A 27,806-nucleotide genomic window follows, 5' to 3' on the forward strand; every position below is an offset into this window, starting at 1 on the left:
TCAAAAAAATTATTTGTAAAGGCTTCGAGCTCTTTCCTAATGGATGGACATGAAGTATTTAAAAGGAAAATCTTAAGAAAAAATAATTATAAATTCTTGTATATTCATTGAGGTCTATATTAATCGCGAAATATCCAAACACCTGTTTATACTTTACTTTTTGTTTTCATGATCAAAAAAATAATTATGCGCTGAAAATAAGTCTCTCAGTTCGTCACACCGTTAAGTATTCATTAATGATATTAAGTCAAAAACATTTTTACTAGTAAAAGATAACTAAATGAATTAGAATTTTTTTTCAAATATGTTCAAAGTGGTTAGCAATATTTATTGGAAAACTTACTTATTTACTTATTACTATAGGAAGGTTTAAAAAATGAATGATAAAGTTTCCGGAGATAGTCAAAATTAATTGTAAAAACGAATTAGTCTAGTAAACTATTATTTAATAACGGATTTAATTTTCCATTATTTACGTCGACAAAAGATGTTTTCTTTTACAGTAGACAACGATTCATCTTTTCTTTTTTTTTCCTGTTTAGCCTCCGGTAACTACCGTTTAGATAATTCTTCAGAAGAAGAATGAAGATGATATATGTGAGTGTAGTCTTGTACATTCTCAGTTCGACCATTCCTGAGATGTGTGGTTAATTGAAACCCAACTACCAAAGAACACCGGTATCCACGATCTAGTATTCAAATCCGTGTAAAAATAACTGGCTTTACTAGGACTTGAACACTGTAACTCTCGACTTCCAAATCAGCTGATTTGGGAAGACGCGTTAACCACTAGACCAACCCGGTGGGTCAACGATTCTGTATTCTAATCTGTATTCTTCTAGTTCCATTTCTAATATCCTTTTATAATCAGTTCCCTTTTATATCAAACGAATTACTCTTTTCATTACGCAGAAATTATTGGTTACTAAAACATAGTTTTACAGAATATTATGTTATTTCAGTCGTGACTGTTTTGTTGGTGTAACTACCAATCTCCAGATATTCGAAAATTATTAAATGTGAACATAAATTGAAAAACACATGAAAAAATTTTAAACTCAAGATTATAATTCATTTAAAAAATTACACGGTTAACAAAATTTCCCTTTCTGAATATTTGTGACTAGAGTAGTTCAAACTTTAAAGACGTTCAAAGAATTAGGTAATTTTACCGGATATTTCATTTATTATACCTTCCATAAGAATTACAATAATATTTCTCTTATGTTTCTTTCACATAAATGTGTGTACCATAATTTATGAAGGTCATTTTAACTACATCTACATCTACAATAAAATCACTTAATGTAAATTGATAGAAAATTACTGCTACAAAATTTCTGTTTTGATAATCTACTTTTCACTAAAAAAAAATATTTTTTTCTAATAGTTGATACGTTGATATGTTTCAATTACGTAAATATTGAATGGGAAAAATACCAAACCAAAACTCTGGAGGAAAAATTGAGTGAAACCAAATCGAGTATCCAGTATAAAAGTTGGTCTTCCAAACGAGCTTTAAAAATAACTTTGTGGTTTTTAAATCAACAAATCGTTTCGATAGATATAAAAGTAGCGTATTAATTGAATGTATTAAAAATTAAATTGTTAAAAAATAAGATATTTTAAACTGTAACTTTTTTTTTATTAATCTCATCCATTCATTCATCGCCAAGAAATTCTATAGTTGAACTTTCAACATTGGATTAAACATCTTTTGCCTTAACTGCGACTTCTTTCTCTCTCCAATTTATACCAAGGTGTGCCCGACCATAAACTGAAACATTCATTCCTTGTCATTAATTATTCAACATTTACGATTCGATCCTGTCAGTGATATCGCTTATTTCTTTCTTTAGTCATATCTCTTCCTCACCCATCTTTGTTTTTATTTTATCAATCCGTTTCTTTTAAACTAGTATGTCGAATGTAATGCACTAAGAGCGCAAATCAGTAGTACATTTTCTTTATTCTAACTCTTTTATTTATTTCTAAGCGCGTATAAATCATTATTTTTAATCTTTTTAAGGTCGAAAAAATGCGCGTTTGGAGTGCAATCTGTATCTTAAGGATTATTGTTAAAAATAAATACTAGGCCTTAACGTTACCATACTTCAACTTATAACATTATCGTACCATCTCTTTTATGTACTTATTTATAACCTTCCTGTTTCATTGAATTTACAATTTTACGACTAATTACCGCGGTTAAGATATCAATTTTATTATTACGGCCATGATAAACCGTAGACGTAAAAGCACCATCAGTAATAACATTATCGATGTACATATGCTAAATATATAACAGAACTGTGCATTTATTTCAACAAATAAATAATACACAGTATTCTATATTAAGTTGTTCTACGCTTTACTATTAAAAAGAATTGACTGTCGTCTCTTTCATACAGTCAACGTCGGTGTTGTATAATGGCTAATAATAATAATTCTACTGCTTTTGTCTGCAAATTTAATTTTATTATAGTTTAAGTCATAAATAAAATATAAAAACAGTTTTTCCATCTTAATAATTATTCGCTTTCGATAATACCATTTTACTCTTCAATAAATATTTAAGTGTAATTTTATCTTTTTCGTTTGATGCGTTGTTCCATAAAACAATCATTAATTTCTTTATTTTGGATTATTATACCTTTTATTAATTCTCCAAAAATATCTTAATAAATTTGAGTGTTTTTAATTAACTCTACTTTATGCAACTTTATGGTTGCATAAAGTAGAGTTTTCCTCTACTTTATGCAACCAATATTTTTAAACAAGCAATGTTTCATCCTAAATTCAGAACAGTATGAAAAAATTAATTGAAAAAATTAAAAAAACTATTCCTTGTCCAAAGATTAAAAGAATAAATATTAAACTTGGCTAATGACAACTCATTATTATTTCAAAAATAAAAGATGAAATCACCTACATCAAACTTAAAGGGTTTAATAATTAGAGTGATTAAGGTGGTTATTATTTTTCAACAATAAAATTGCACAGATATGTTTCCATTTATTGGTATATTTCGTTTATCGGAATATATTTACTGTATATTATTATATTACGGCGGAAATCCAAATTCATTCACCTTTGCAGATTTAGATTATTAGGTTGCTAAAAAAGAGTAGAGCTGAAATGTTAAAAATTACCCGGTCAAATGAACAGATCAGCTTTTATTATAATATTATTACTATTATTATTAAAATTACAATTTATTGGAGGCATAAAATGAATTTTATTTAATGGAATAAAGAAATCAATATTAAAATTATTACAATTTAACGAAGTATTGGAAGAAAGAGCAAGAGGATGGGGATACACGGTCTTCATTGTTTTATTATAATCATTCAAAATGCATAATTAAATTATAAAATTTAAATTAGTGAATTAAAAATGTAATATTATTTCTCGAAAGGTTATCTCTTTTAATTAAAAATTATGAAATTAATTATATATATAATATATTTAAAAGAGAAAAATTACGAAAACCTGGAAGTTTTATTTGTTTCTCTATTTTAATACTGAAATTTATTCTTGGAGAAAAATAATATTAAAAATTTATAACATAATAAATTTAAAAGATAGCTATCGTTATTTACTTTTACAATAAAAAAATAAAATCCCTTGCGGTTTATTAACTAAGACATTCTACTATAACAGTTTAAGACTGCTTATATTTACGATTAATTTAGCAACACTTTTTTAGTGTTAAACAATTGTAAGTGACTGAGTAGGTAGCGTCTCTCTGTCTTTCGTACGGAGATCCCGGGTTCGTATCCAAGTCAGACATGGTATGTTTTTATAAGCTACCAATTTCCACCGGGCTAATGACCGTAGCTGTTTGATGCTCTGCCCTTTAGTAACAAAAAAATAGTTTAAACTTAAAAGAAAAAGTAAAAGAAAATTACTATTTGGCCTGTTACATTAATTCAAGAATTTTTAAAAGTAAATTATAAAATTTTTTGATTACTTACAGAAAATTAATCATATTTATAAAAATAAATTGCTACTAGAAAAAAAAGGGAAATAAATTTATAAAATTAAACACTACTAGTTATTTTATACAGAAAATTAAATTATTTGTAATTTCACTGTATCACTTCTTAGGGCGAAAAATTCAGTTGATTTAATAAAAATTAGGTTAATAAAATTCTCTCTGTAGATTTCAGGATATGTAATATATATATATATATATCTTTTAGAAGAATTTGACTTCTAGTCATAACCCATAATTACGTTCTTACATAATTCCAGAAAGAGAAATAACCCAACCCTATCCTTACAAAAAAAGTATCTGGTTGGAGGGTCAAATTCATGAGTGTGACTCAAAACGACATATTTTGAGAAGTACTTTTGTTTTATCGAACTCCTTCAAAACTAACTGACCCATTCCATCACAATGTTACTGAATTAATTTTTTTTAAAATTATATCTGCTATTAAATAAAAACAAAAGGTCGAATTGTATTTATTTATTTGTTACTAAGGGATAAGGACATGTAAATAATACGAATAATATTTTGTCTAGTCTGCGATTAAGTATTTAAACCTTTTAGTATGTTGGCATCACTGGTAAAACTTCTGTATTATATATAAATTACAACAGAGTAAACTAAACAATGAAAGAACTACTATTCGTACCAATTTTATTATCGTAATAAACAATTGACCTCCCAGATAAAATCAGAAAAGAGCTTAATTAAGATCATTAATGTAAAATTAATATTTAATATTTCAACGAAAAAATAAAATTGAGGGCAGAGAACTTATTTGCCGGGTAGGTTACAGAAAAGCAATATCGACTCTTTAACGACTAACGCTTTCACTATGGACCTTGATAAAGCAAGTTTAAAAGCAAAGTTTATTTATAATCTTAAATAGTCGAAACGATTTTAATTTAATAGAATCATGAAAGGTCAAAGGGCAAAATATTACTACGAAAAAGATATATCAGATACATATGTTAAAAGCAATAGAAAAAAAATAATAATAACTGGCCTAAAAATATTGAAAGGGTCAAATATTTTTGTCAAGGATGTATCCAAAGGGATTCTGGGGCTAATCCCCCCCATGAAAATACATAAGATAAATTTTTTTTTAGAAAAATATTCCTCCTGTACAATACAAATATAAATTTCATTTTAATAAGCTCAATAATGTTGTTTGCATATCAAGCGAAAATGCTTCATCTGTTACAATAGTTGTGAAATTATGAAACGTAAACTGCAACCCAAAGGAGAGTGCTTAAAACATCCTCTTATAGAAATTATATGAATCGAATCAGTTTTAGGAAAAATACGCTAAACATTGTTTTAAATACAGATTTCCACTGTTAACTGATATTTTTTATTCGAAACTTCCTATTTTGTATTTTGTTGATATCCTTAAAACAAAAAAATATCAACTTTAATATTTATTTACGAAATTTATGAAATGAATTAAAATTATGTAAAACGTTTGCGGTTGAAAACATTTTGAAAAGGGTTTTTTCATTTTCTTATATGCCTTCCTTCTATATCACCCGTGTATTTATTAGTGTAAATTTTTTCTAAAAACTTTAAGCGTTAAAGTCGTTAAAGTGTGGATGTTGCTTTTTTGTAATCTACCCAGCAAATAAGGGAACTTGTGAAATTACTTATAAAATAAATCGGGAATAAATTCCTCTCGGTAGGTGTAGGACAGAGTTTTGTCGAAATAAAAGTATTGAAGAAATAAATCGAGCCTCTTAGTCACCGATAACTCTTTAAATCGTTATTTATTGATTCGTGACCGGACATTCCTTTAGAAAGCAGAGTTATTTTATTAAGAAACTGTCGATTGTGACTGAACCTCACCATCTCATAACGCGGCTCTTACTTCAATACCTCGTCGTTTATCAATGGCCAGTTTTTCCTCTAACCACGAAGTTCTAAAGAGATGTCCAATGTCTATAGATGTCCGAGAAAATGATAATTGTATGCCGAATTGACTGAACTGCCACTCCCAGATAACAAAATATTCGCCAGCCATTAATTCAAACGTTTTTTAAATGTTTTAAGCAGATTCCATGGTTTTGTCGGGTCTCAGTCCATCTCATTCTTGCATGATTTTTTAATCATCCCTTCCGAGCACGGCATGAATATGCGGACAAGAAGTCAAGTTCTCAATCTTTAATTCGTACTTTTACTCAAGTTCCAATCATTCTGCTTTGCTTTAAGGCGATTATTTCTTTTTTGAATCCTCATTCATTTACAGTTTTTGCTGCTGCTTTCTATTCTGTGGTACTTTTTAAAATACAACGTAACTATTGCACTGTAAGTTCTGAGTCAGAATGTCCAGGACAAATATACATATGTTGTCTGATATGTATATATTTGTTTGTTTTATAATATATTTCTAATTATTGTTGCCCTCTACAGTTTCCCCGTTTACACATTTAACCAAGAATGTTTACAAATCTAGAATTTTTTTATAAGATTCAGTCAAAAATTTCACTTCATATTTTTTCGTCTTCATATATCTTCATTTTGTAATAAATCTACCTAATTTTAAACACGCATCATTTTAAGAGATTGCACGCTTTGGTCTTTCTGCTCAATCGACTATCCATACCTTTCATAAAAAACAAAATTTTTCATAAATATCTTTAAAAGTAATCGTAAAAAGTACATTTTTTTTTAAATTTAAGGTAAGACTCAATTAAGTCCAGCAGACTTCTTTGCATTGACTATGATCCTTATTTCGTTTCGTTTATTTTTTAAAATTTTATTACCAGGTAATAAAAATCTGCATACATTGTCATCCTAATAATAATAATAATAATAATAACAATAAATATTCTAACAAATGCAGTCTGCTGCACCTGACTTTTTCCTTAATTTTAAAAACAAATAATTGATTTATTTCTACGGGTAACAGATATTTGTAAGAAATTTAGCTCTGTATGTCAACAAATATGGACAGTCAAATGAGCAGAATGACCAAAGCATAAATTCCATTAATAACATTATTATTATGATAAATTATGATGCCTAACACAAAATCCTAACGTAAAATTTATGTAAACAATATTAATGCTAGAATTTATTCTATGTAACAAGTCTGAAAAACTCTGTGATATATAGAAGTATTCGATTCAATTATATTATATCAATTGCCTTCTCAAAATCTATAAATACTATTAAATGGCTTTATGATATTTAATTCTACCTAAGATGCGCTTAAGGCTTCAAATTGCATAAAAAAATTATTTATTTCTTATGAATATTACAAAAGTCTCCAACTATCCCATGCAGCTTTCTGGATTCGGGGCTCGTAGGCAGCCGCGTCGCTTGTTCGTGATGTGCGTGTGAGATATTGTTTTGTAGATACTCAGGTCTACCGTAACTGAGGCGTGTGCTTAATTGAAACCCGACTACCAAAGAAAACCGGTATCCACGATCTAGTATTCAAATCCAATAAAAGCAACTGTCTTTATTAGGATTCGAACCTGAGAATTCTTCGCTTCGAAATTAGCTGATTTACGATGAGTTTAATCACTAGACCAAGATTATGTAAATAATGGTAATAGTAAAATTTACTTTTACCTAGTTTTATGACTGCAAAAGTTTTATCTACTGTTAACATCACAATTCTCTTTAATTTATTTTACAAATATTACTAGTTCAATAATTCTGTTAGCCGAAGTCTTAATAAACCAGTAGAACCAAATTATTTACCTTTTCACAAGAAGTAGATTAGTACAACTTTATATTATGAAACCAAAAAAAAAAATAAAAAAAAAAACAATGTTCTAACTGTTAAACAGTTAAACAAGTATTAGCATTTATACAAGTTATAATCCTAACATTATTTCATTTCTCTTTATTTTCTTGTAAATCACTGCAGGGGCTTTTTTTCTTCAGTCCTTTGAGCAGCTGACTTTATAACGCAATAAAATTTTCTACCCGTCGATCCCCTCTTTTCGATCCCCATCTTATAATTAGTTAACACTTACATTTTTCTCGAACAAGGGGTGGAACGCCCTTCTGGTCTGTTCACTCAATCTGCGGGGGGTTGTTTATTCTGTGTTTGGATTATTCATACATCACAGGTTGGGATAAGGGTTGCTTTGTGTCATAGGTTACGCCTTCTTGGGAGTCATTATATTTTATAATAATGAAATAGAATAAGAATATATAATTATAAAATTTATTTTATTCAATAATTTAGGCTACTCAAGGCTAATTGTAAATAAGTTTCACTTATTTTCACGTTTTAAACAGTGTAAGGATGAATATATGTTTATAAGCATTGGGTACTTTTGTTCGCAGTTGAGTATTATAATGAATTATGTATTATAACTGTTAACTTTGTGAATGATTCAATAATTAGTTAAATAACAATCCTTTGCCAATAATAACGTAAAACTATTAGTACTAAAACTATTCTAAGTAAAACTATTGTACTAAAACTATTAGTAAAATATATGTCTTATGGCACAATGCAACCCCACAAAAAAATTATTAGTTAATTATTAGATAATGTTATTTTAGTTACGTACTAAAACAAGTAAAATTTTTTAAACGCAGATAAATGAAAACTAACTACAATATATCTTAGTTGATGATTTTGAAACCGGTTAAGTACCTTTATATTTACTGTAAAAATTGAAAGCGGTCTTATTTATTTTTGGTATTATTTCATTTCATTAATAAAAGTTTTCTTCATAATCCTAAGAAAGTTCACTACTTTTAGAATTTAATAATTATAAAAATAATGAACTCTTCATTGTTTTCCCTCAATTTCGACGTTTTAGAACTAAAGGAATTTTTATTATTGTCGATTTTCCAACTAACAACCACCTTACAAGAATTATTATTTTTAATAATTTAATATATAAATTATGATTCTTTTTATAAGCTTCCTAACTAAATTTAATATAAGGGGATAGTAATGAAAAGTAACCATCATTTCTATGAACTCTAAGTTGTATTAAAAAAATAAATTTTATTACTACTTCTCCTAACGTGTATCTTGCAATCTGTTCAACTATTGAAAAATAAGCAACCATCCCCATGACCCAGTGAGGTGAGAATTATATCTATGACGTACAAATGAGGGTAGCCTTATCAGACTCAGGTCTACGATTCCTGAGACACGTGGTTAATTGAACCCGACCACCAAAGTACACTGTATCTTCTGTCTAGTATTTAAATCGTTATAAAATCGTCCAACTTTTACGAGGGAAAGCTTTGACTTTGAAAATCAGCTGATAAACAACTGATTTTTGACGACGGTTTAGTAAAACATAAACCATCCCGGTGGGCCAGCAAATAAATATTGAGGAGAAAAAGGTATCGTAACGAACACGTAATAGACAGGATAACTTCTAGGGCGGACTATTGTCCTTAAGGCCTAGATACATGCTGATTATTTTCTTGAGAAAGTTACTACTGTATATCGATCACGCTGCTGCAGTATTTAGTGACTTTTTGTTTATAAATATCTTTTTACCTACAATTACGGTCGTTTTTTTATTAATTTATTTATTTAATAATCAAATATAAATATAATAATGTTTTATAGTTCTTAAAAATTAAAATTCCTGCCTGAATGAGACGGTGTTTGAAAATTGACCTATCAACAATAAAATAAATAAAAATTGTTAGTCCAAAATCACCCAAATTGGTAGCTTATAATGAGAAATGACAAATTATTATGTAGTTAATAAGATGTATTTTAAAGATTTTTTATGTAATTTACATTGAGTTAAATAAAATACAATAAAAATATAGTAATTACGTTCTTTATTTTCTTAAAATAGATTGTTTGCTCAACCTAATATTCTTTATCAATGAAATTTCAAGAGAAGAAAAGAACGGGGGATAAAATAATACTACCTTCTATTTTATTGTGAATCGATTTAATAAGCGCCAAACTCACAGGCAAACATATAAGGCAACTAGGAAAACCAGCTTTTTTATCAAATGTGTATTTGTTATTTATCTGTAATATAATTCAACAGTTTTTAATAAAACAGAATAATCCATTATGAGTTTAGAATTTTTAATTAAAAAAAAAAAAACCTTTAAATTAGCATTATCAACTGCAAATCTACGGATCAAAGTAAAGTGTTAAAATTTCGTGTCTTTTGTGTAAAATATTGTGGTTACCATTTACGAATTTTATAATTAACTTTTTTTTCAATAATATTATCCTAGCATATTACTTTCCCAACAAATAAAGCTAAATAACTTTATTAAAGTGGAAAATTGGGAATCTGGTTTTTTGAAAATTTTTACGTTTCATGGTCCAACTTGTTATATCCTACAACACAATATAATAAAAAAAAAAAGTTTTTTTAAAAAATCATCACCTACCTCTTGATCTTTTTCTCTGCTTCCTTCGTTTTAGACATTTTTCAAATACTTTTTGAAAGTTTATACTTTTTCATACGAGTATTTAGAGGTATCAAGAAATGCCTGCATTTTTTTTAAATTTATACCTCGGGTCTAAAGTCCAAAAAATTTTTTTGAAAAATCTATATTTGTTATTTTATATTTTTGTCTCTAACTCTTTTTATTTTTATTACTAATAGCCAGGAATGTCCTGCAATACTTCGACAGCTTTTTTATTATATTTTTTTGTATTTATTAAATTTTTCACTGAAAAACTGTTTATTTTTTATTTATTATTTTTTTTTTAATGAAGCTTGTGCATGAGAATATAAAATTTAATTTTTTTTGAGTATCAAAATGCCATGCCTGACCGGGGATCAAACCCGATACCTCTTTATGAAAGACTGAGACGCTACATTTTATATTTATTATTATATTATGAATAATTATTTAAGTTTGTACGGCATAAAAGAAGTTACTTTCTATAACAAAATCACTTGTGGTACTAAAAACACAGCATATGCTATTACCAAATTCGTATAAGAATTTTGTATACAAAATTCTTATACAAATTTATAATTGATAAAACATTCTTCCTTGGGAATGTTCTTTCATTATTTTCCCAATTTTTTAACCATGATTTTGAATTGTACTGTGTACATAGACATATACATTACAATTATATATATATATATATATATATATATATACGTTCAGTACTACTACATATTCATACTACACTACTTTGTAGTATGTTTTATTATTATTCGTATTTATATTAATAAATTATTAGATAAATACACAATATCATTACATTATTATTATTTATACATTCTATATATAGACGTGTTATACATAGAAATATATATATATATATATATATATATATATATATATATGTTCATCCCCCTGCACTGAAATAAAAAAATTGCAATTTTAAAGAAGTTTCTTAGAATTTACTTATCCTAAGTACAATTCATTGTTTGAACTTAAATTCATCCGATTTGCTTAACTTAAGTATTAAGGTTGATTGAAGTATTGCAAAAAAATAATATTACTTTCTTTTTTTTTTGTTTGAAAGAATAATGGATTGTTATTTAAATTAGTCAAACCGTACTGAAGGAACTTTTTGAATCTCCCCTTTACCCGTAATGTTTTTAAACTGTTTGCTCGTATTATTTAATAATTATTTTTATAGGATACCCAGTGAACCACATGAGGTACAAAGTAATCGATTATTAAAAAAAAAGTATTTGATTTAGGATGAAGGGTTGTTTTAATTATTTCATTTCGTACGATGTTAATTTTTTTTTTTGGTCACAAATTATTAAAAAAATAAAATAAAAACGTACTTCAAACAGAGCTGCTAGTATGTGGTCAGCGTAAAGACATTTTACAAGCGGATTTTATATAACTGGTGATGTTTTAGTGGTGAATCTCAAAAGTGCACCGCAGAATTTCTGACGTCAGAGGGTGTACGGTTTTGTTTGTTTACAACTATTCTGGAGATATTTAATTTATTAAACCATCAAAAAGGGTTAGATTTTTATATTCTCATTTTTATTCACCCTTCTCATTACTAGCATAACAATGAAAATTTCTCTATTATAATGATGCATAACATTCATTTTACAGTATTTAACCCCAGTTTTTTAAAAGAAAGAGAGATGTTTTTTTTAATTTTAAATAGTTTTTGAACAATGTATTTATCAATTAATCAACTGTTTTTTTGTTTTTTTTTGCAGCGTTTAGTATATATGTATATATATACTAAACGCTATATATGTTATCAGTCTTATTTCAGTACCAATATATAAATTTGTTACTAATCTAAAAAAAATACTGTAAAATTTTTTTTTACTTTATTAATACAACACAGTTCCTATAACATTACTCACTATTTTTATAATCTTCACAAAGTTATTTTGAGTTAAGGTACATCTTTGATGAACATAATTATACAAGTGCTGCCTTCCTTCGAATGAACTTTAATCAATCAAGTTCCAAACACACGAGCGCGCGGGCGCGCGTACACACACACACACACACACACACACACACACACACACACACACACACACACACACACTTATAAATACTGCACCCCTATACGCACATACAAACGCACAAGCTGTTCATTCCTTCGTTCTGCTTCTCGACATCTTTATCAATTTTCATTAGTTACCTTTCTAGATTGTATACTGCTACTTTTTCGCTTCCATCTCATCGTCCTTCCTTTATACATTATACCCTGTCCATCTGTATTTTATAATTAAGCCATAACAATTACGAACGTGCGCGCGCAAAGTTTGTGTGTATATGTACGTATGATATTGTGTATGTTCGGTGCGGACGACGAAATGATCAAGTTAACGTTCGAGTGAAAGAACTCATCACAGATGATCATTATGTACTTGTGGTTATCTTACATTAATTTTAACTGAGTCAGATTAGATATTATAGTTAATAAAAATGATTGAATTTAACTTCATAATTTCAGAAAGCAACCAAATAATTAATTAAATTTTGTTACTGATTATCTTACGGTTATTTAAATTAATCGTTTCAATTTGACGAAAAGTTTAATTTTAGCGTTTTGGAAAGTTCATTAAAATTACTTGATATCATGAACTTTAACTTCTTTAATCTAAAATACCATTTATTTTTTATTTATTATTTTTTTTTTTTAAGTAACGAATAAGTTTTTGACACTGTAGTGTTGGTATATCAATCATTCCCTAATTTTATATAATATGGTTTTGTAATTATGAATAATATTAAAGAAGCATTTTCCATTAATCTTTTGTGTATTAATTTAAAAACTAGCGTAGAGTAAATGATCTCATATTCTATTATTTCTATGCTTCTACCAAACATGGAATTCGGTTTTACAATTAGATCTATTTAATATAAAATAAACATTGAAAGAATTACTTTTAGCTGTCAAGTTTTGTAAATTGATAATTGTCTGTTCTAATAGAAATCAGTCCAAAAAATTAGTTGATTTCTGTTTGAATTATTTGAAAATTATTGATGAGTTTTTATAATGTCTGTAACATATATTCAGATTATTTTTCAATTACGTTAAAAGTAAAAATTCATATTTTACCAAGCTAATTTTTTTTTTTTAGTAAGAAAAATGTTTTTAGAAATAGAAATAAAGTACTGCCCTACCCAAACTAATTTCTTCATTAGCTCTCTACTATTTAAGACAATGCTTGGTGAAAAAGTATCAAAAATGATTTAGTTGAGTTTCCTGCTTTCGGTGACTCTATGTTTTGAAAAATGCAGACATTCGGCATTTTTGGACAAATGATATTTGTTCAAAATAATGTTCAATATTTGATATTTCTAATCAAAACAATAATAAAATTTGTAGTTGATAAGAGTATTGTAATTAAAAAAAGAAAAAAATTAAGTTTGTATTGTTAAAAAATTGTATCTAATTATGCCGAAATGGGAGTAAGTAAAAGACTTGTCATTAGAAGAATGAGACATTTTTTTGAAAGATGTATCGTAACAGCTAAGAGATAAAAAATTAATTTTTAATTAAAAAGATATGCTTAGTAAATAGTTTCCATGAGTTTATAAAAAAAAATCTGTAAGTAGATACAGAAGTTAGATAAAGTCAGAATTTACTTACATTGTGTAAAATTATCGTTTAAAAAAAATCATAATTTATCTTAAAGGAAAAAATCTGATGTGGACAACACATGACTTCCTTGTACGCCTATTAAATTACATATACACATTTTGTTTTTAAATGAAAATTACATAAAATTTTATTTAATTAAAAACTTCTAATATTTTTTCATATTTTTTTCTTTTATTGTTATTATTGAATTATTATTTATCGGAAAACTTTTTTTTACAATCAGAGGTTAACAATTAAATTTAAAAAAGTTAAGAAAAAAACGTAGATGAAGTCTGATTTAAAGAGATGTGCCCTTCCCTTGTAAGATCTAAATATTTCATTTTATTTAACTATAACAATTTTATTTAAAATAAAATTTTATTTGGCTATAACTCTGAAACCAATGAAAATAAGAACCACGTATGATATATGGTTGAAAATCTCTCAATGAAGGTTTATTACTACTATTAATTAAGAAAAAGTAAAAATTCCAGATTTTTTTTGATTTTGGGCTTTTATGGACACTTTTGGTCCAATCGATTGCAATCAAAAGGGCAGGTGTACAACTAGATGTTACAACAGTCATAAATCCAAAATTTCAACATCCTACGGGTAATCGTTTTTGAGTTATGCAAGATAGATTCGCACACACGTACGTACAGACGTCACGCCTAAATTAGTAAAAGCGAATTCAGGGATGGTAAAAATGGATATTTCCGTTTAAATTTGAAAATCGAAATTATTCGCGATCACAATACTTCCTTTACTTCGTACAAGGAAGGAAAAAACGTCGCTGGTAAACTTTTTTTTAACTTACCAGTTGGATCTGCAATAAAAAATGGAAAAATCTTACGTCTGTTAAAACTTAAACAGAATTACATAAGTTCTATAAGGTGTATAAGTAAAGCAAACTTTACTCAGGTTCAATCAAGAAAATAATAAATTTAGCTGATATCAATTCATGGAGTTCTAAAAAGATAATTTTATTTAGAATTAAAATCATTAAAAAATGAATCCAATCTTACTTTTAACCAATATGCTGACTACCTAAATTTCATTATTTCATAATTAGAAATATATATATATATATATATTATTTATTTTGTAATCTTGAAGCTTGTACGTAAGAATGTAGTATAAAAATGTTATAACATTTAAGAAATACCAAACCTGACCAGTAGACAGAACCTTAGGACTTTATGGATAAAATATTGAGATGATATAACTCCTGGTTAGAAATTATGATTAAATATATACATTTATATTCAGTGTCATAGAATAATTTAAACACTAGTATTTCTTTATTGGTAATTATTACTTTCCAACAAAGCCTATTTTTTCCTTCTATTACTTGGCAAAAGTTCAATAAACACCAAAGAGAAGGAAAGCGATATAAAACGTTACGTATGTATAATAAAAGAGTAAAATACTTTAAGCAGTTCTTGTTTAATTGTAAAACGCGTTAACTACATTAAAGGGGAGCGGCTTAAAGCATAAGGCAACAATAACCAATCCATAGTGCACAACACAAAACGACTTAAAATATAATTTCACTTTCACCGACAACGCATTAAATTCCCAGTGTATGTTTGCAGACCGTTGTCCATATTAAAGTAAAATATAATGATATTGAACCTGGTGCAATCATAAGTAATACCACTACTTGTTGTATCGGCTTTTTAATTAAATAAAACAAGTTAATTGATTAAAATTGTAGTCTGTGGAGATTTAATTACAGTGTTAATCTAACCGTATAAATAAAACACTGGTTAAAATGTCAAACACAAAAAACATAATTTCTACAAGCGCTGACAGAAGTTTACTTAGAATTAACTATAAACTTTTTATCCTTATGAAGAACATAAATAACTAGGGGATTTAAAATATTAAATAAAAAATTACTGGTTTCACGTTATAAAAAAAAAGAATGTATCAAAAAATATTAAAAATTGCTGATTGATAATTTTGGAAGAATTTAAGAAAAATTAAAAAATAATTATTATTAAATGAATTCATGCCAGGAAAAAGAAGAGAGAGGCAAAAATCAGTAAAGGAAAAAAGCTCATAGAATCTGCAGTACGTTTGCATATCCATCAAATGTTGAACAAAAAATTAATTTTGTTTCTTTTATCTTAAAAACGATTACGAAAAACCTATAAATTGGCTGTGGCAAATACGGTTTCTTTTTGCCAGTTAATACAACCTCAAAATCATTAGTAAATAACTCTACTTTTAATAGCTTTATTTCCATTTACAGAATATTCTTTTATTATGATCGATGTCAATGCATTTTCACCAGAACAAACCTCACTGATAGTGAATTTTCAGACCAAAACCTACAATAGATAGCAAATAAATATATTATTTTTTCTTCTTTATCTAAGTAATAGAAATGCTATAATCACAGCATCCGACACCTTTAATCCCTGGCGATAGAGTATAATTAAATTCATTACCTCATCTAAAATTACAAAAATTACTTTTCCATTTAGATTTACCTGGGCTAAATTTCATGGACAGTAGTTGATTGCCAGCAAACGGGGGTTGATTTTGTCATTTTTTAAAAACCTCTAGGGTTATTGTCATATCAAATCTTTTCATTTTATATGATTGTTGCTAAGAATCAATTCCTTTTAATAAAGTATTTTTAAAAAATAGGAAAAAAATAAAGTGGTGGATTTTTTTTTATCTAGTAATAGTTCAGATTTAGAAATAAGGTCTAGTTATGAGAAGGGGCTATAGTAAAAATCAACAAAGCTACGTATATTTTGGTTTGCTTTGTGACTGTATTGAGAGTGAAAATAAAAAAAAAGCACACACAGATCATATGAAAATCAGGATAAAGTTTTACTAATCAAAACTTTCTTTGTTGAATTTAGTGGTGGTTTGTAAAAAACAAAACAACATTGAAGGAAAACTTTAAATTTATATTTATCCCTGAGTTTGAGATGTTTATAAGAAGATTAAGATTTCTTTAGTTTGTATACAACTGAAATCATCATCCATAGGTTGCATAAATGGTTCGCTACAGGGTTCAGGATTCGACTTTCTAAGTGGAAATTCCACGTAAAGAAAACAAATATAGATAATCCTAAACGGGTCTGACTAATTTTTACAGGATACCACCTAGGATGTTCTAAGTGCTTTTAAGAATTTTAATTCAGCTCTTGCCCAAATTGTTCAGTCGTAATACTCGATAAGACTCATAAAAAAATTATCTCATCAGACTATCTTTCCAGAGTTATGTGTTTAGATTTTAAGTACATAGCTTATTGAGCAATCAATGTTCAGTTGTGCCATCACCTGACACACTTAGAATGAGGACCACACTTTTCGGCTATAGTGGAGGATGTAATTAATGATTTTAGGACTTTCAAGTCACTAACATCTCATAATCCTAACAAGAAGTTAGAAATAGTTGATAAAGAACTTACCTTCCTGACCGGCGAGTTTAAAGAATTACGTGAGATGTTCTCACTAACCGGGACCCCTATGGCCCCTCGAGAGACAGCTGAAGCCGGAACACACACGGATAAGCTCAGCAGAACGGAGGTTGAAAAACAAGAAATATTGAAAAAGTTAGAGGAAGTGATGAAATCTCGGGCCTGATCTCCGCAGTGGGCAGATGATCTTTGCTGTAGTGTGGATTTTTTGGTTTGCTTGGAATTTCTCCAGCCACCATACCATTCGGTCGCCCTAAAGCATACTACCAATTGTCTGTGCCACAAATAGCTACTGAACCTCGAACAGTTTAGCGACCAATACCCTAAATAGCTCCTAGACCTTACCTAACAGCGTGAGAGGACTAAGCGCGGTGCCATACATCACCGGTTTAGGTCCGAACTGCTCACTTATCATATATTTACTAAAATGGGTAGACGCACCCCGTCAACTACTAAAAATATATATAACATCCATAAGTTAAAATGCATTTCGTCGAGACAGAATTCGCTGCCATGCTTAGGTCGCTAAATACCAGCAAGAACCATATTAAAGCGCTTGGAGCCTTAATTGGCTGGTGGTCAGCCATATATATCTCTAGGTTAGCTTCCTACAGCAGTGAGGTAGGAGTATTTTCCCTTAGGTAAACTACTGATATGTCGAATGAACAAAGCAACCGCATCAAGGAACTCCCATATGATCTGATAATGCGGCTCTCGCCACATTGACTCGCCGCTTGTGAGTGGGCAATTTTCCCCTTGACCTGTAAAGTTCCAAGGCGGCCCGGTCTCTGGCCACCCTCCCCCCTAGAGCCAGTGAAACATCAGGTGTTCATTTGACTGGACCTCCCCGCAGACGCACAGCTCATCAGCAGCCAGACGGAACCGAAACGGATATTGGTTTGAATTAACATAGTTGGTGAGCACCTGGGCACCCGTTGCCCTTAAAAACGAGCTTGGCATACCATCCCCCATATCCTGTATAAATTTATACAAGGATCTTCCCGTAGTCGTGGTGTGCCATTCCAGCTGCCATATATCCATGGCAAGGCTCTACAGCCTCTTCCACAGGCGAAGTGTGGATATAAGTCTGTAGTGTTGATATTAAAACGGGTATCCAGGACCTAAGATCGTATCACAAGGCGAAAATGATCCTAGATTTTAAACAGGATACGAAAAGGCTGCTTGCCAGACTTTTCGTGTCGTGGACACAGATGGTGATGGTGTTCCACGTTTAGGTAATATGCTTAATGAGGGAAATTTGGTCCCAAGCAGAGTTCTGGAGATGCTTCGGAAACCGAGATTCTACTTGGAAGAGCAAAGGAAGGTGCCAGTGTGGGTTAAATTTTTATGAACATCATAAATTCGGATATGGAAGATGCCCAAGTTAATAAGCATAATCTGGATGGAGTTTTGAAGGTTTAGTCAAAAACCCAGTCCCTGTGGGAATAATATTGGACAGGAGAGGGCAAAAAGTTAAGCGGCTATTAGAATACTTGGCCAGGAGAGATGGTAAGAGAAAATCGCTCTATATACTTAAGGAGGAGAGGATCGCACAGATACCAGATAAAGCTGAAGTGACTACAAGAAAGATAATTATAAACAAAAGATTATCTTATGCTCAGCTTTTAAGAGAAGTTAAGGCCGGAGCTGGAGAGATAATTTCAGAAGCCGTTATCTTAGGGAGACGAGGCATGGAGAGGACCTCAAACTTAGAATAAAACATGTGACTGGTGAGGCTAAGGCCTTATCAGATCACATACAGAAGACTTTCCAGAGGCAAAAATAACCTCCGGTGGTAAGCTAGATAAATAGTCTGCAGTGCATATAAGAAATCTGGACTACGAAGCCAGTAAAGATAAAGCTGATATAACTGATATAGCTGATAGCAATCAGGGAAGCCCTCCTACCGGAAGAACAGGCAGAGGGTACGGTTACCTCCCTTAGATCGGCCTTCGGACAGTCACAAATGCGACTGTCACCCTACTTAGGAGAGCAGCTTACTACTTGGTGGTCGGAGGAAGAATCCGCATTGGATGGCAGTCTTGTCGTTGCTACTAAGAGAGGGAGACCCCAGGTGTTTTCGGTGATGGGTTGCGGGACACCGGGCTTCGACTTGCACCGGCTCCGACAAGTCAAATTTGTGCTTTTCGTTTGGGAGGCCTGAACACAGGAGAGAGCAATGTGTTGAAGTAGCACACTGGGCGTTATGTGGTGTGGAGGGCCACCGAGCCAGGAGTTGTCTGACCATAAAATGAAATACCTCCTGTTTAATGCTAACAGGTCCAGGGACGTCATAGACATCTGTTGGGGACGAACCAGAGAGAGGCGATGGATGTTATCCAAGTCTCGGAACTCAATCTGGCAGCGATCAGGGAACCACGATGGATGGCTAGTCGATCAGGCTTCAGCAACTGCTATCGGCCTTCTGATAATAGACAAGTTGAAAAGCCAGCACCACTTTGAAGCAGTCGCAGGAATTGTGACAGGAGTCCTGCAAACCAAAGTCCGGGAAGAGAGGAAGAGATGGATGCTTCAATTGTACCACAATACAAGGTCTTCAGACTGCGGCGGAAGAACATGACATGAGGAGGCTCCGCTGAAAGACAGCTTTCTGTAGAGGATTGGTGAGATATGAGGTTTAATTGGTTGGGCGCAGACACACGTACACTCTTTTAATAACGTCTAGCGGAACCTGTTAGCGAATCGGACACTCCGGCCGTAAATGGAGGAGTTCCTCAGACTCATCGGAAACAACAAAATAAAAAAATGTTCATAGCTTAATGTTTTTAAATATAGAGTAATATATCTTTTTCTATAAAAATATTTAAAAATAGGTAATCTAGTATGATTTTCAATTGTTTAAAGAAGAAAGAAAATTTATAGGATTGAAATTCATGTAACGTGTAATAATAGCGATACCCATTGAGATAACACACCGTAATTGGGACTGCGTGTCACGCATTTATTACTGTGATAATATAAGCGTGCCAAGCCAGGCACACTCATTCACCGTGTAACCGACTTGCCGTCTGTAAAATTGTGTTAAAACTGTTGCACGGTAGAGTGAGTTAGGGTCGCAACTCACCTTGTATTAACACCTGTCAGATTAAATACACTTGATAACAACAACCCTTTGATTAACATTTGTATTATGTTTTCACGGTTTGTTAACACGTTTCCTATTTATAAACTGAATACAATGATAAATCAATTTAATAGAGTTCCAGATTAATTAGTCAAACAGTGATTTAAGCGACTGTAGACACAGCTAATTACGAAAATATTGCTTTGAAATTTTATTTTTAAATCATACCGTTTCTTACTGAAAGCGCACTTTGTATAGATTTATTTTTACAGCTATTTTTTATGTTGTTAGTTAAATAGTACATTTAATATACACTGCATGTAATACAAAAAAGTAAAATAAAATAAAATAAAAATAAGTGAACAAAATTCATTCTTCACCCAAGAAAGAAAAACTTATTTTGTTCATGATAATCGACCATTAATTTCAAGCTACAAACTTTTGCAAGAACAAAATGAACCAAATCTAAATAAAAAAAAAAATAAAAAAAAACCAATCTAAACGTTCTCAATAATATTTACGGCCATCTTCACATTGACAGTCGTAAATATTTATGAAAGCGTTATGAATTAAATTTATTGAAATTGTAAAATTGCCTTCGATTTTTGCTTGATGAGGTTAAATTTTTAAACTATGAGGAAAATTTTAATTATGAAATAGTAACGAACCTTTCTTTATTCTTATTTTTTTAACTCACATACCTTCAAAGACTTAATGTTCAGTTTATCATTTCAGCCATAATGAATCAAACAAAAACAATCACCACTTAATTTTATTTATCTTTTAATTGTTTTTAATAATTTAATAAGAATTATTTGAAATACGATAAATAATAGCTCAATAATGTAATACTACTTCGGTTATTCTTTTTTATCTTAAGAAGTTTTCCAGTGCTTACATTATAAAATTTTAATAATTTACTTTTATTTAATCAATAAAATAAGGCTGAAGGAAGAAAAGGCTGAAGTCCAATAATATTCACGTATGACGGATGATAATGAATTTTTGCAGCGTCTGAAATGTACCGTGTCTGACCGTAATTCGAATCCGAAAACTCCGGATGAAAGTCAGAGAAACTACCACTTCCCATGGAGATCGGCATTATTAATATTATTAATTCATACGTATAATCTTTTTTTATTTATTTTTTTCAGAATACAAATGTGGATGATAGTACGGGATTCATAAGCGATTTACCTCTACTTAAAAGTGAGTAGTACTTTCCTATAATAGCAATAATAATAATAATTATTATTTTTTCTTTTGCTCCACAATGAAAATTATTATAAAATAATAATTTGTTAATGTCGGAAAATTGCAGCGCGCTGAAGTTATGGAAGTTTAATGACGAAACTTTCTTAATTATTACTTTGTATATTTATTTCACTACTTTATAGAAACGGATATTACCATACAATAACTGAAGTTTTTTTTTTTGTCTTCAGTCATTTGACTGGTTTGATGCAGCTCTCCAAGATTCCCTATCTAGTGCTAGTCGTTTCATTTCAGTATACCACATACATCCTACATCCCTAACAATTTGTTTTACATATTCCAAACGTGGCCTACCTACACAATTTTTCCCTACTACCTGTCCTTCCAATATTAAAGCGACTATTCCAGGATGCCTTAGTATGTGGCCTATAAATCTGTATCTTCTTCTTTTAACTATATTTTTCCAAATGCTTCTTTCTTCATCTATTTGTTGCAATACCTCTTCATTTGTCACTTTATCCACCCATCTGATTTTTAACATTCTCCTGTAGCACTACATTTCAAAAGCTTCTAATCTTTTCTTCTCAGATACTCCGATTGTCCAAGCTTCACTTCCATATAAAGCGACACTCCAAACATACACTTTCAAAAATCTTTTCCTGACATTTAAATTAATTTTTGATGTAAAAAAATTATATTTCTGACTGAAGGGTCGTTTCGCTTGTGCTATTCGACATTTTATATCGCTCCTCCTTCGTCCATCTTTAGTAATTCTACTTCCCAAATAACAAAATTCTTATACCTCCATAATCTTTTCTCATATTTTCACATTCATTGGTCCATCTTTGTTATATCTAATACATTGCATTACTTTTGTTTTTTACTTGTTTATTTTCATGCGATAGTTCTTGCGTAGGACTTCATCTATGCCGTTCATTGTTTCTTCTAAATCCTTTTTACTCTCGGCTAGAATTACTAAATCATCAGCAAATCGTAGCATCTTTATTTTTTCACCTTGTACTGTTACTCCGAATCTAAATTGTTCTTTAACATCATTAACTGCTAGTTCCATGTAAAGATTAAAACGTAACGGAGATAGGGAACATCCATGTCGGACTCCCTTTCTTATTACGCCTTCTTTCCTATGTTCTTCAATTATTATTGTTGCTGTTTGGTTCCTGGACATGTTAGCAATTGTTCTTATATCTCTGTATTTGAACCCTAATTTTTTTAAAATGCTGAACAAGCATTTTATAAAGAGAAGTTTATAAAAGGGAATGAAAATGACCTCCTCCAAAATCAATACAACACTGCACACATTACAATTTGTTTTCAAATACTTTAACCAGCTGATGTACTGGAATGTCTTGTACGTATACCGTTATTGCGGTTTTTAGTTCGTCAATCGTGCGTGGTCTGTTGTGATACACTGCATGTTACGCTGCCCCTCATAGAAATTAATCGGGGGGAGTCAGATCGGCAGATCGTGAAGGCAACAAACCCCACAAAACGATTCGTTAATCAAAGATATTTCGTAAAAACGTCATTGAGCTGTTAGCTGTGTGCGCTGGGGTACCATCTTGTTGGAATCAACCGTGATCGATTTCCATTTCTGCTAACTGACAATGAAGTTTTTTAAAATAGCGCAATAAATACATTTAAAATAAACTGTATTTTCAAAAAAAAAATATTGGACCCACAATGAGCGTTCTATTCAAGTTGAGCCAAACTCCAATTTTCGCTTCGTGTAAAGTCAGTTCGTGTAATTCATGGTAGTTGTCGACCACAGGCGTGCATTTTGTGAATTAATATACCCTCCCAGATGAAGCCATGCTTCATCTGTAAAAAACGTAATGTCGAGGATACCTACGGAATTTTGGCCAATAAAACGTTTAAACCGTTGAAAATAATCTAGTCTTTTGGTATGATATGTAGATTTCAGTTCTTTAACACATATTACTTTGTAGGAGAAAAGTTTCAGTTCTTTTCTTACAGCTTTATCGGTAGCAAATCCGATATCTTGTTGCTGTGTTAACTTACGCATTAACCTTGATGGACTTTCGGCCACGGCATCCGAAATACAAAGGAGCTTCTGTTTGTTTAGTTTAGGTGGTCTTCAACTTCGATCAGCGTCTTCAACAAAGCCTATTGCCCGAAATTTTTGCGATAAGAGTTCGAACTGCATTGCGGTGAGGAACAGGAGTATCTGGAAACCTTTCAGAAAACTAGTGCTTCATGAAAACATTTCAAAAAACTTCTGCTTCACTAAATCAGTTACTTTTCACCTTCATGAAAGACGTTTCAACGGGAAAAATGCGTTCCTCTACCGAAAGAACCGTTACGTTTCTCATAAATACTGATTCCGATAAACGAAACGAAACGTAGCCCCTTCAACCACTACTCAACGGTGCTATGGTGCAATGGTACTATACTAAAAATGTATAAGTAATATTTTTTCTTATTAAATGAATATGAAAAAAAATTTTTTGTAGTAAGTTTTACACGCAATCATTGTGTATTTAATTCGAAGCAAAATAAATGATATTTAATTTTTAAACTTTTATTTTACACGTAACTTTTATTATTTTGAACCGTAATTTATCTTATTTCTTATTATTTTAATTTATTTTATCGCGTTAATATGATTTAAAATATTAAAAAATAATACTATGTTTTGTTTACCAAAACCATCAGAGGAAAGATATTTTAAAATCAAATTCTTCTCATCAGGTCAAAACACATTTCTTTTACAAAAAATTTGTGGAAAAATATTGGTCCCTACAATTCTTATAATTACTTAAGAAGAAATTAAAACAAAATTTAGTTATAATAAGCCTTTAGACCTTAACTCTTAAATTTAGTATAATAAGATATTTATATTATATCATTCAATTGATTAATTATTATATTACAAAAAAGAAAAAAGATAGTTATATTATAATATATATATTATATATAGTAATATATTTATTTAAATATATCTATTTCTCCCTTTAATATTTAATCTTATTAAATATAATATTTTAATTCATAAGTGTTATATAAATTAAAAAATGTATTATATAATAGATAACCTCTTATATTTAGATAAAGATTTTAATATAATATAGATTTTTAATTTAATGTAAAATAGTTTTTGTAAAGATAATCATCTAAAATAAAATTTTTAATTAAATGCATCAATAAGATATTTAATTAAAATTAATTTTAATTTTAATTAAATACCTATTTCATAAGAATTTAATTTAAATTAACTCTTAATCAAATTAAATAGGATTTTATTAAAAATAATTTTATTCATTCAAATAAATTTTAAAGTTTAAAAAACCTAAGGAATATAATTATATTATAATAAGTGTATTTAAAAATATATAATTATTAAAAAAAAAAAAAACCTCATGGTTTAATTCTTATCTTGAGGTTTAGTTTAGTAAAATAATTACATATGTTTTATTTAAGTATTTTATTTGGTTCTTTAAAAACAAATTTATTATTATACTATTGTTATTTTATGATATTAAGATTATTTGTTGTTTAAGTTTACTTTTATATATTTTGAACCATTGCTTTTTTTTATAAAAAATTATGATAATGTTAGGGGTAGCTTTATCTTATATTTGTGTGGCTTTTAGATATCAACTTTTAAGTTTACTTTTATATATTTTAACTACTGTTTTTTATTTGAATTAGATAATGTTAGGGGTAACTTTATTTAATATTTCTTTTTCTTAAATTATTAGCTTTTGATTTTATTGACTGGTTTAAGCTATAATTTTATTTAACTTCAGTTAGGGGTAGCTTGAAGTTATGTTTGCTCAAGGGAGGAGATCCTTTTTTGAATGTAATTTGTTTTATTTGTTGTTTAAAAATTTGGAGTTAAGGTCCAAAGGCTTAAGGAAGCCTGATTTGAATTTATGAAATGTATTCAGAAATACATTTCACAAATTCAAATTAACACAAAATTATATTTTACAAAACATTTAAACTCCCATAATTTGCTACGCATTATCATAATAATGCCAATATAGCTTAAAATATTTGATGTTTCTTATTGAAATAAGAAACATGTGTTATCGGGGGTAAAATTACGTTTGATGGAATATGACGGTTATGTAAACTACGACGTTTTAAATTTAACTTATACATACTTTCTCTTTCATTAATATAAAAGCCCCCAAAAAACAAAACTTGTATTCTAACTTATGACCGCAGATCATAAGTTTTATCACTTAGCAACGGTTTAAGTAAGACATTATTTTATCTTAAAAAGATATTTTTTTTTATTTAGAAATATAACTTGTAAAATTGAAACTGGGAGAATTTAAATATAGATTCTCTTACTGATATACACAGTGGTCATACAAATTATTCAGTGCATTTTAGGTATTAATACAAAGTAACAAAGCAATAATAATATACATATATGCATGTTGTATTGTTGAACAAGGCATTTCAAACAGTTTTGTTTACAATAGTTATTAACTTCAAACAAGTTCCACATGAGCAACTTGACTGTATTCAATTTCACACCACACATTTCGAAGAATATCTGGAATTATTCCATTAATTATACCTTCGATTCTTCTTTTTAGTTCATTGATGTTGATAATTTCGTTTCATTCACCTGTACAAAACCCCAAAGAAAGAAATCGTGTAGCGTAACTTCAGAGAATCGATGTTGGCAAGGAATTGGTCCTTGAGGAAAATTTTCGCTTAGTCCCTAATATGTAAACCCCACTGTGGTGGGAGTAATCTTGTTGGAAGTAAACGATTGGTTGCCGATGTCCAATTTGTGGTACTGCATACTCCTGTAACTTGTGTAGATAATTAGCGCTAGTAACCGTTGGTTCGGCGAAGAAGTATGGCCGGATCACTTCACAAGCGGTCAATGCATATCAAACATTAATTTTCGGGCTTCCACGTTGTGTTGGACGAACGGTATGAGGGCTTTCGCTTTCCTAAATCCGACACTTATGACAGTTAACGTGACCAGAAACATGGAAGATAGCTTCATCAAAGAAGATTAGTTTTTCTAAAAGAGTATTATCTTCGTTCACTTTATCAAAAATACCTACGACAAAATTGTAACGGCGTGGTTTATAGTCGTCTTACATTACACATGCACTGACTAAATCGTGTATTCATGAAGTTTTAGGAGCTTTTGCAGAACCTTCACGATAGTCGATTGCGGTATTCCCAGTTCTAAGCCCGTACGAGTCTACATACCAAGGCTTCTCTGAAAGGTTTCTCTTACTTCATCTACAAGTTTCTCGCAAACGGGAGGACTGCCCGTACCTTTTTTGTGTACTACACTTCCTGTATCCTAAATTTTCTGATACCGACGTTTAATAGGATCTTTATAAGGAGAATCATGGCCGTACTCTAAACGAAAACGTTTACGAACAGTAATCACAGATCTGGTTTCATAAAACCATAGTAACCACGTTTTTTTCTCCTGCACGGTGGCCATTGCTACCGAATTCTTCCTGACGTTAAATCGCACCAGCGTTTTCATTCAAGGTAGTGTAGGTACTCTAGTAGCTACATTTATTTTTGAAAAATATCAAGGTGCGCTACATCAATTTTTCGTTCTTTATTAACCTTTAAAATGTGCTGAATAATTTATGTGACTTTGTAATGGTAAAACTGTTTCAAAAATATGTCGATACAACTTACTTTATTTTATAATAATAAGCAGGCTTATGAGACTGCAAAGGACTATTTTATGGATAACAATTTGTCTATATTTTTTTTAAATACAAATAATATTTACCACCAACAAAATTATTGAATCTGGCAGCAATTTTGATCCCGTAATTCTATTAAAAAGTAGAAATTGGGTGCTAAATACACGATAATTTAATTTCCTATTGTTCTAATTGTATAACATTCATTAAAGGGAAAATAATACAATAATTATGTTCAGTGCCGTCTCATATGCCTGCTTATTATTATAAAATAAGTGAAGCCTTATAGGTATTTTTGTCAAAACAGCTTTTATTTATACGAATTACTAATTAGACAATCTATATCTAAATTATCCTCGTTCCTGTTTTAGGAGTTATGCTT

The 27,806-nt window shown here is 29.9% G+C and overlaps 1 protein-coding gene across 1 annotated transcript in view; it reads left to right on the plus strand.

Moving 5' to 3' along the window:
• Nucleotides 1–27,806, plus strand: part of TfAP-2 (transcription factor AP-2) — a 179,484-nt gene that overhangs the window by 58,065 nt on the left and 93,613 nt on the right. The window contains exon 4 of the mRNA XM_075354579.1: nt 21,677–21,731. Coding sequence (XP_075210694.1) covers nt 21,677–21,731 — 55 coding nt within the window. The remainder of the gene's footprint in view (nt 1–21,676; nt 21,732–27,806) is intronic.

The sequence above is a fragment of the Lycorma delicatula genome, chromosome 1 (assembly GCF_047948215.1).
Source record: "Lycorma delicatula isolate Av1 chromosome 1, ASM4794821v1, whole genome shotgun sequence".
Classification (NCBI taxonomy): Eukaryota; Metazoa; Arthropoda; class Insecta; order Hemiptera; family Fulgoridae; genus Lycorma; species Lycorma delicatula.